Consider the following 10,343-nt stretch of genomic DNA (forward strand, 5'->3'; position numbering starts at 1 on the left):
GCTATTTTCCATGATAAAGTTCAACACAACAGGGGCATAAAAGAGTTGTCTCGAACAATATAAACATGATACACAACTACATATTTCATTCGTAACTCTAATCCTTTACCTCTGTTTGGAATATCACCAAAAAACACTACTAACATGTGTCGTCTTTGCACATGATGCATGATGCACTAAGGATGACTCTTGATCAAAGGCAACGATGATCCTCGCTGGTGGATGCACTGAAGGTATGGGTCTCCGTACCCAATCATGCAAGCCGTTTTCATCTGGATATCTTCTAGCAAATAATCAACTCAAATTCATGTATACACAAGTGGAATTAAAAAATTCAAAGTACGATAACACTGTCCTTGCATTGGATGTTATATAGGTATTAGGTAGTAGACAACCACAAATATAGGAGGAAAAAATAGTACATGTTTGTTAATAGTTGGCAATATGTCAGAAGCATGAATGAAGTGGAAGCATCATCCCCCGATACCCTCCATAGCAGTGTCGCATCCCACACGTATCCTGTCAACAGTGTCAACTTAACCAGTTATGCTATTTTTATTGTTCTCAATATGGTGACTTGGAATTTGTGTGGAGATGGTGGTTTGTTTTTTGTGAACCCCCACAATGTCTTGCTATTTGATGTTCCAATCAAAATAACATATAGATTTTAATGGACACCATCTTTTGCTACTGTACTTTTCATGAAAAAATATCTTACATGGACCAGGACATTCTAAATATCATGCGCTGCTCCTATCACAAGATATGTATAGCCTAAACTTGAGATAGTACTCTTTTATCAGATCATATATATTGGAATAGAAATTTAAAATGAAACCACCCTTCAATATAGCTTAATTGGTAAGATTCATGCGGACAACAATTTATAAACTAACAGTTACTTGATTATCTATCCAGACCTTATGCAAACATCAAAGTAAAAAAGACGGAATCATAAAATATATATTTTGAAAAGAAGGATCACAGCCCCCGGCCTTTGCATCAATTGATGCATGCAGCCATTTTATTAATTAAGTAATACCTAAATGAAAACTTAATATGAGAATGGAAGTGGCATATACACATGAGAACATTAAGCTCTTGGAATATAAACGATAAGTCCCATATATTCGTCTTTTAGTGCAGCTCCCATAAAAAATCGACTTGCACTGAACCTCTATTTAATTAGATATCAGAAGAAGAGACCAGAGCTGTATAATATATGCTTCCATAGTTTGACACTAAACTGCAGATAGGTCCGGTATGGTAAGAATGAGGAGGAGGGAGGGAGAAGAATAATATATCTTCATCTTTTTCAATATCACAATTCAAGGATTCAGTTCAGGAAAATACAAAAGGTAAATTGATATATACAAACATGCTTATTATTGAGGAATACCATATCAAACTCTAGGCAGCTACTCGCTGCACCATGTCAATCAGCCAACAACCTGCCGGCGGCAGCGGTGAGACCATAGCCTCCTAACTCGTATCTAGCTCGATTACCATCATCCTGCATGCATCTCATCTGCTAAAGCTTTTAGGAAATACAAATAAAAAATTGTATGGCTTTGAGTATGGATGATGGCCAGTACTGAAACGAAAAACATAAACATGACAAAAAAGAACCAAGTGCACCAATAAATAGCAAAAAGGGAAAGTTACCATCAATCTGTAGTACACGGCACAGGAAATTGTTTATGGTAAATTTAAATATCTTGAAAGAACACAAAATAAGGAGTATGGCACAACAATGTCTAGACTGAACTGAAATAAATTTACCCAGCCACCGTCTTGACATTAGGTCGAACAGTTGGTGGGCGTTGTTGTAGTCCGTTGTTGCTGCCTTCGTAGTCCGGCATGTGAAGGTCCCTCGACTGTAGCAAGGGCATGGACAGGCGAGCTCAGGACATGCCGGTGAATTCGGAGGGCGTGTGTGACTCTTGCATCCCGTGGCTAGCCACCACATCACACAACCTAGCCTGGCCGTGTTCTGTTTGCCGCTGCCGTCCAAGGTCTTCACCATGCCACCAGCTCTGCTGCACGGAGGAAGATGAGGATGGCCGTGTTCAAAGACACCGCTAACCTCTCCATCCCTGTGAGGTTACCAGCTATGCAGTGCAAAGAACTGTTAGCCACGGGATTACCAGCCCAGCCACCGCTAACCTCTCCATCCATGTTTTCTCACATGTTCTTGTCGTGTAAATCGTGCAGTGCAAAGAACTATTAGCGTAATTTAGAAAATGTTGATACCATTCAAAAAACAATGTTGCCACATTTATAATAAATCATGCATTTCACAAAAATGTATGTGACATTTAGAAAAGTGTTAATAAAATGTAAACAAAGTGTCCGTGTAATTAAAAAAATATTTCATACCCTTTAAAAATAATTGTATGTCGCATTTTAGAAAACATCCACACATTACAAATATATATATTTGCAACATTTTAGAAAAAGGGTCTATACAATGTACAAAAATGCCCGTGTACATAAAAAAAATGTTTAAACGTGTATTAACGTTTTGTATGCTGCAATGTCGATGCTTCAATGGAACGTCGTCAGGACAACAGTGTTGTGGTGAAGCATAATCGAGCCGCTGATGCTTAAATGGAGCATCACCGAGGGTCGTCGGTGTTTCAGCGAAACATCATCGAGCCACCGGTGCTTCATTGGAGCATCGTCGGATCGTAGAGGTGCTTCAATGGAGCATCACTGTGACAAAGAATTGATACTCCGGTGATGGGCGCTGCTACAGGGGGCTGCTGCTCAGACGAGCACTGTAAGCCAGAGGTGGAAGACGCCGCACGCTGAGTCGCTGCAACCGAACGATCGAAAGGCCACACGCACTACATCGGACGGCTAGTCAGGCGCTTGATCTTTTTGTAAGATCAACGGGCAACCGGTTGATTTGTAGCAACGTCCAAAAATAAACGAAATCACTAATTGACGAGTACACCTTTTAAAGGTCATTCATACCTTTTCAGGTTGTGACAAGTGGAGTTTCTTTTTTTTATAGAGTCGTATTTTCAAAAAAAAATATCTCCTAAATCGTGTGTCCAAATCTTGAACTGCTTTTATTGTTGGGTTTCTCGCGTCGAGATCTTCAAAACTAGATCCCATGTTGATAGGTTTTGACGAACTTTTCTTCTCACGAAAAAAATTGAACTAAAAAAACTGTGCCTCTCGCGAAAAAACGTGTTCTCACGACGGCAAAACTGTGCCTCTCGCGAAAGCAAAACCGTGACTCTCGCGAAAAAACATGTTTTTTTCCTTTCCGAAAGGCACGGCCGTGCCACTCACAAAGGCAAAACCGTGTCTCTCGCAAAAAAACGTGTTCTCATGACGGCAAAACTGTGCCTCTCGCGGAAGCAAAACCGTGCCTCTTGCGGAAAAACGTGTTTTTTCCTTTCGCGAAAGCAAAAAACCGTGCCTCTCGTGAAAAAAAAAAGGTTCTTTTCCCTTTTCGAGAGGCATGGTCGTGCCTCTCGCGAAGGCAAAAGTGTGCCTCTCGCGGACGCAAAACCATGCCTCTCGCAAAAAAGAACAGAAACGCGTTTTTTTCGTTTTCAAGAGGTGCGGCTGTGCGTCTCGCAAAGACAAAATCATACCTCTCGCGAAAAAAAGGAAACATGTTTTTCACGCAATTTTTGTATTATTTTTTTCGCTAAAATGCAAAGAAAGACCGTTGAAAAATCAAAACAGAAAAAAAAACGAAAAAACCCAAGATAAAAAGCCAAATACGCGTGCAAAAAAATAAAATCCAAAAGAAACGCTTAAAACGTGACAGGTGATGGCGAATGAGAACGCGTCAAATAACGGCATGTGGAAGTGCTCGCTGGGATGCTTCTCCCGAAGGAGGTTGATCCCTAAAATAAAGTGCTAAAAGCGGCTCCGGCAGGAACCCGAATTGGGCCGGCTCATAGCGCGCTCTTACTCTATCTCGCGCTGTAGGCGAGAAAACGAACGATCCCGCGCTCCACAGCCTGCCTTTCGCCGCCCTATTATCCCCCGACCCCCATCACTCCTCTCTCCCGCCGTCGGCGTCCACCATTCTCAGTTTCTCACCGGCCTTCTCCTCCTCTCACGCACGCAGCCACGTTGGCTCCGTTCCACGCGCACGCATGCATCAATTTCTCTGACGCAACTCCGGCCTTTTCTGCCAAGCGCCGTCCGCCTCGGCAGCAGAGCGCTCAGGCCGTTCGGCGGAATGCCGACCCGGATGTATTTTCTTGGACCATCCTCGAGTCCGCGACGGTTGCCTTCCAGAGTCCGGGTGGGATCCTAGTTTTGATGCATATATGTATATGCCGGAGGAGCGAGCTACATTACGTTGCAAGGCCGCCTGCATCCTCCTACATGGTAGGTGCTTCTTATCGCCATTACTCTCCTGTTCTGCTAGTGACTGCCTACTAAGTTGTTTGTATTTCAAAGATGGTAGTCGTATTGTTACATTCTCAGTTTCTCATTCCATTTGTTTGACGATTGGACCAACCAAACATTTGTTGTAGCCCAATATAGTAAGTACATAATATCTACCCAATTAATGAAAACTATTTTCCAATCTTTCACTGACAAAACAAGACAGTCATTCCACATGATTATACTTTGCCTCATGCTTGTGAAACTTAAAGCATATATTAATATAATACATACAGAAACATCTGTAGGTCCTCACAGAAAATATCTGAAGCAACATGAATACCAAAACATTTCCTGAAAAAGCACGCAAAGCCCAAGATGGCAACCTGTTCTAAGGCTCCGTGCAAAAGTGCAAAACAAACTGATTATCACAAGTAGTAGCTCTACTGAAACTAGAATAACGTAATGCACAAAACTGCAAGATTATCTATCATGTGTGGCTTGTATGTTGGCTCATCTTTGCATCTGCGGATCAGCATCTATACTGGCCAGGCAGGAGACTACTTCCATGATGGTTGGCCTCATGAACTGATTGGGTTCGACACATTTGGAAGCAGCTTCAAGCACCTTTAACATTTGATCTTCACGTCCTGTGCCTCCAAGTGTTGGATCTAGGACCTCAACCTGCTTCCCCTCGGACCTCATCTCCAGCACCCATGGGACAAGTTCCTTTGACGTTGATAGGATTGAAACAGGGCGCATTCCAGTGAGCAGCTCAAGCAGTACTACTCCGAAACTGTACATATCACCTCTCAATGTAGCAACCCATGCTTGCCCATACTCGGGGGGAATGTAACCCATTGTACCGACCAGATCAGTTGTGACATGAGTTTGGTTGGGAAGAATCAATCTGGCTAGCCCAAAATCTGCAACATAAGCTTTAAATTCTTTGTCCAGTAGGATGTTACTGGATTTGATGTCTCGGTGGACAATCTGAGGGTTGCAGATTTCATGGATATAAGAAAGTCCCAGGCTTGCTCCTTGTGCGATCTTGAGTCGAGTCGGCCAGTCAAGAAATGAGCTAGCATCTTCATCCCTGTTATGGAGCCAATCATCCAGGCTTCCATTCTCCATGTAGGAATATACAAGAAACCTTGAGTTTCCCTGGAGGCAGTAACCCCACAGTGGTACAAGGTTTTCATGTTGTGCCCTGGAGAGTGCATCAACCTCTGCACTGAACTCCCTTTCCATTAGACACATATCACCATTGAGCTTTTTTATTGCCAGCTTGGAGCCATCAGGCAGCTCCGCTTTGTAGACTAGTCCATAACCTCCACATCCAATGATGTTCGCCTTGTCAAAGTTGTTCGTGGCTTTCAAAATGTCAGCGAATTTGAGCTTGTTTTCTTCTCCGTTTCCTTTTGGCATCCACATCACCACTAATGTTTGCTCTGACTTGGCGCAGAATGAAGCCTCTTCAATATCTCCATTAGTCTCCCTTCTATGTTTTGCCATAATATCCTTCTGCCTGATCGAGACAAGGAGACGCCCCAGCAACAAAACAATAGCAATGCCTCCGAAGAACACGCCAAATGCGATTGCAAAAACAGCCTTCGTATCTTGTTTCTTTCTGGAGGATGAAGGTATTAAAAATAAACCACATTTGTGAGTGTGAAAAGGGCCACACAGCTTTGGATTCCCATCGAAACTAGAATTCTGAAATGTATCGAACTGGCCTCCAGATGGAATAGGCCCTTCAAGGCCATTGTTTGAAATGTTAAATTTTGAAAGGAAGTTCAGTCTACTCAATGTATCCGGAATTGCACCTGTTAGATTATTGCTCGACAAGTCTAACAGCTGCAGGTTTGTGAGATCGGATATTGACTGTGGGATCTGTCCTGTCAAGTGATTGAAACTTAAATTGAGTGAAAGGAGGGCTTTCAACTGGCCTACCTCAAGGGGGATTTCACCAGTGAATTTGTTGTGGCTTAGATCCAGCACATTACGCAAAGCAATAGGTACACGGTATTGACGTGATAGACTGTCATAAACAGGTAGCTCAAATACCCCTGGGGCTAAATGGGCTTCACTCTTATCTGACTTTAGCATTGGCATATCCATAAGGGCTGTCGGAATATCCCCTGCGAGGCTGTTGTTTGATATGTCCAGAAAAAACAGGTTGCTTAGGGTTTTGATCCAGGCTGGTATTGATCCAGTGAGTTGATTGCCAGACAAGATTAATATTTGTAAATTTGCTAGCCTTGATATCCAGTGAGGCATTTGTCCAAATAATTCGCATCCTCCGACGCTAAAAACCTGAAGATTTTCAAAACCATCAATCATGTCATCCTCTGGCATGATTTCTCTCCTGAAGTTGAGCGCAATAAGCAGGGTCGTAAGATTCCTGCATCTCTTAAGGATATGAAGTGCACTTCTGATATTTGTAAGATTGTTGTTAGTAAATGACAGGAATGAGAGGGACTTCAGATTGCCTATCTTTTCTGACAGCTGGCCATAGAACATATTGGAAGATAGCCGCAGTGCAGTTAGATTTCTGCATGAGTAGATGCTTTCCGGAATTTTGCCAGTGAAGATGTTGTGCATAAGATCTAAAGTTTGTAGATTGGGTAGGTTGGAGAAATTGACCTTGGCGAGTTCTCCGCTGAAATTGTTGCTCTTGAAGTCGATGGTCATGAGATTTGTGCAGTTGGTCAGACTTGGTGGCAGCTCCCCATACATGTTGTTGTTGTTTAAATGGAGTTCCTCCAATCTCTTGAGATGACCTATAGACTCTGGAATCTTGCCGCTGATGATGTTGTCTCCAAGATTAAGAGTACCCAGATTTTCGAGTTTGGCTATAAGTGAGCCTTGAAGCCTTCCTTGTAATCTGTTCCCAGGAAAGGAGAGGAATTCTAACAAGCTAGCATTGAAGAGTTCGTCTGGGAGAGTCCCGCTGAGGTTGTTGTGGCCAGCCTTGAGCACTCTGAGCACGGAGCAGCTACCAAGTTCAGGGGGGATGCTCCCTCTGAATTGGTTGTAGCAGAGTTCGAGCACTGCCAAGGATGGCGAGCTGGCACAGAAATGAGTTGGTAGCTGCCCAGTAAAGCTGTTGTTGCTGGCATTGAGTGCAACCAGATTTTTCATCCCCTGCCATGTGGAGGACGGAAACTGTCCTGTAAACAAATTGCTCGAGATGTTCAGTACCTTCAGTGGCCGGGCATGGGCAGACGACAACTCGTGCAGCTCTCCTCCGAGACGGTTAAAGCTGACATCTAAGATGAGGATGCTGCTGGAGGATACCAGTTCCTGCGGTAGACCACCTGATAGCAGATTATTCGACAGGTTGAGGCGCAACAATCCAGTGATGTTCCCAAGAGAAGGTGTGATGTGCCCCTGAAGACTCCTAGAAGCCAGCAAGACATCCGTAACAATCCCATCTGTGCTGCAGGTGATCCCTTCCCACTGGCAGCAATCTGAGCCATTCTTCCATGACACAGCGAGGCCACCATCACGTGAGAGCCCGCCGAGGAACTGAAGAAGGGAGCCCTTCTCCTGCTGCATGCAGGAACTCGTAGGAGAGGCCAAGCATATCAGCAGCACAAGAGCAAGGCCAAGGGAAGGTATGTGCCCTATCTTGTATGTCTTGTTGGGAAAATGGAGTGTCTGCATGGTTTCTGGTGAGCTTATGTTGTCCCCTGACTGGATAAAGCACCAATGGTGGTCTAACCATGAAAGAGCATGACAGGGAAAGAAAGGAGATCTTGCTTCCATTTGTTCTGCCCCTCGTAGTCATAGACCCAGTCACCATGAATAATTTGGGTCAAGAAAATTGGATTTTACACAACTGCCCCCAGCCCACCAGACAGCTTCCTAGTTCGCACTGATGTTTCAGTGCTTCACTATTATTGGTTGCATGCTGTAATCTACTACAAGTCAACTACCCATTCTTCCGTGCAAAAAATAAACTGCACTGTAGATTTTCCAGTCATCCTCAATCTTTGATGATTTTTTTTTCGGGAAAACGCAAAGACTTTGTGTTTCATTTCATTGAATAGAAGGAGAGTTTAGCAGTACAGGTCTCCGAGCAGGAGAGATACAGGATCAAAATGCAAGAAAATTAGTGTACGCCCCAGTCCCAGGCCAGTGGCGCCTGCCCGGACCCAGAGTGTAGCCTCGTCTTTGATTCTCGCCATGAGCTGGGTTGAGGATGGTTGTGCGGCGTCGAACACGCAGGCATTCCGCTGCTTCCAGATCATCCACGCCGCAAGTGGACCGCCGATGCAAGCCCTTTTTGCATTGGCCGCGGCGTGGCCTGTTTGGCTTGCCGCCACCAGTCCTTTAGGTTGTCGTCCTGGGTCGGGTCAGGCGGAGCCAAGAGAGGGCATTGTGCCAAATTTGCCGAGAGAAGGGGCACGCAACTAGCAGGTGGTACATCGTTTCCGGCTCCTGATCGCATAGGACACACCAGGGGTGGTGCTGCATGCCGTGGCAGCTCAGTCTGTCAGTGGTCCAGCAATGGTCCAAGTTGGCCAGCCACAACATGCCTTAGTTTACTTGCCCTGACATCACTCTCTTACCGGCTTCACTAAACAAATCTAACCTGTACCCACATCCTTTGCCTTTTTGGTGAACAGGAAAAGCCGTCTTCTGAAAAAAACAGTTGGTAAAGATATGCAAAATATTCAGCCGGAGAGATGTTGCATGGGGAGATCATTTCCGAAAGGTGCTTGCGATCTAGAGCAAACATGGGTGTCTCAATCAGTGTGTGGATAAACGCAAGTGGAGGGCAAGAAGAAGTGCAAATATGTATTGAATGAGCGCGGTAGATGGTTGACCTGCTGGAGTGATGGGTATCTGTTCTCGGTTCCATCCTCTTGACCTGAAGCATGAACTTCCTTATCAGTTATCATGCGTGCGAGCTTCGGCTGATGGATACATTTGCTGTTCTTTTTCCATTCTTCTGGCTCCACCGGCGCACTATTATTTGTGAACCATGGACTGTGGTTTTCATCTGAATTTGGAAGCTGTTCAAAGTAAACTGGGTAGCGTGTGAGCCCTGGCACTGGAAGGCCGGCTGGTTATCACTTGGCTCTGATGCTTGTGGTTGTGGAAGTGCTTGAGCTGTGTGGAATAATTTTTCCATACTTTAGTTGAATACACTTGGTGTTGTTTTTTTGCGGGAGTTGAATAATTGATCTTGTTTTTTGTGGGAGTTGAATAATTGATGTTAAGAATCATATTTGTTTTCTAGTAGTACTACGCCTAGTTCAGTGCGTGGCTGATGATGTGCTGATGCTAGCTGCACTGTATCATTATTATTTCTTAGATGATGTACTCTATCATTGATCCATGTACATGTGGTTAATGATTTTGCTCTCTGGTTGAGGAAAAAAATATAGCAAGTGGCTGATGCTCTCCATAATTAAGGCCTGCAGCAGTGCATTCTTTTGTACCCTTTTGTATTTATCCCAATATATAAGGGGTTTCCTGCATATAGTCCACCACCTGTACATGTATATATACTGGCCTATGGTCTCGTGGAAATACAAGTTGCTTTTCTAACATGGTATTAGAGCCTAGGTTCTTTTTTCGCACGCGCAACTCGTGCTCTTCCCGATGTAATCTTCCCCATCTGGTGCCGGACCTCGTCCCGCTCGCCTCGTCATGAGATTCTCGTTGCGTCGCGTCGACCCCATCCCGCTCGTCTCGTCCCGCTCTCACGTGGAGGAGTTTCGGTCGAGGCGGCTCCAATCCCGCCCCAATCGGAGTTCCAGCCGAGGCGGCTCCAATCTCCAGTCGAGGCAGCTCCACTCTCGTCCCAAATTGACGTGGCTCGCATCCAATCGACGTTGGCAGATCGAGGCGGTTCCCAGTACGCCCCCTATCGGTGAATACTCACAACATATGCCATAGGTAGGCTAAAGTCGGTGAGAACCGAGGGGACAAAGGTGGACGCTGGGAACGAGGTTGGTACACGCATG

At 44.7% G+C, this 10,343-nt stretch overlaps 1 protein-coding gene and 1 long non-coding RNA gene across 2 annotated transcripts; one reads left to right on the forward strand and one right to left on the reverse strand.

Annotated features, from left to right (window-relative positions):
* The first annotated feature begins 3,943 nt into the window (after positions 1–3,943).
* On the forward strand, positions 3,944–9,627 carry LOC123404232. The gene is made up of 2 exons (XR_006611694.1): positions 3,944–4,362; positions 8,997–9,627. It is a non-coding gene; the product is annotated as an uncharacterized LOC123404232 (long non-coding RNA).
* On the reverse strand, positions 4,617–8,988 carry LOC123404229 (tyrosine-sulfated glycopeptide receptor 1-like). Its single transcript, XM_045098143.1, has one exon. The coding sequence runs from the start codon at positions 8,131–8,133 to the stop codon at positions 4,876–4,878; it is 3,258 nt and encodes a 1,085-aa protein (XP_044954078.1). The 5' UTR covers positions 8,134–8,988; the 3' UTR covers positions 4,617–4,875.
* Positions 9,628–10,343: the final 716 nt, after the last annotated feature.

This window comes from Hordeum vulgare, chromosome 6H, assembly GCF_904849725.1.
Source record: "Hordeum vulgare subsp. vulgare chromosome 6H, MorexV3_pseudomolecules_assembly, whole genome shotgun sequence".
Taxonomy (NCBI): Eukaryota; Viridiplantae; Streptophyta; class Magnoliopsida; order Poales; family Poaceae; genus Hordeum; species Hordeum vulgare.

Coding starts and splice junctions, on each gene's coding strand:
- LOC123404229 (XM_045098143.1), bottom strand. CDS start 8,133: ATGGAAGCAAGATCTCCTTTCTTTCCCTGTCATGCTCTTTCATGGTTA.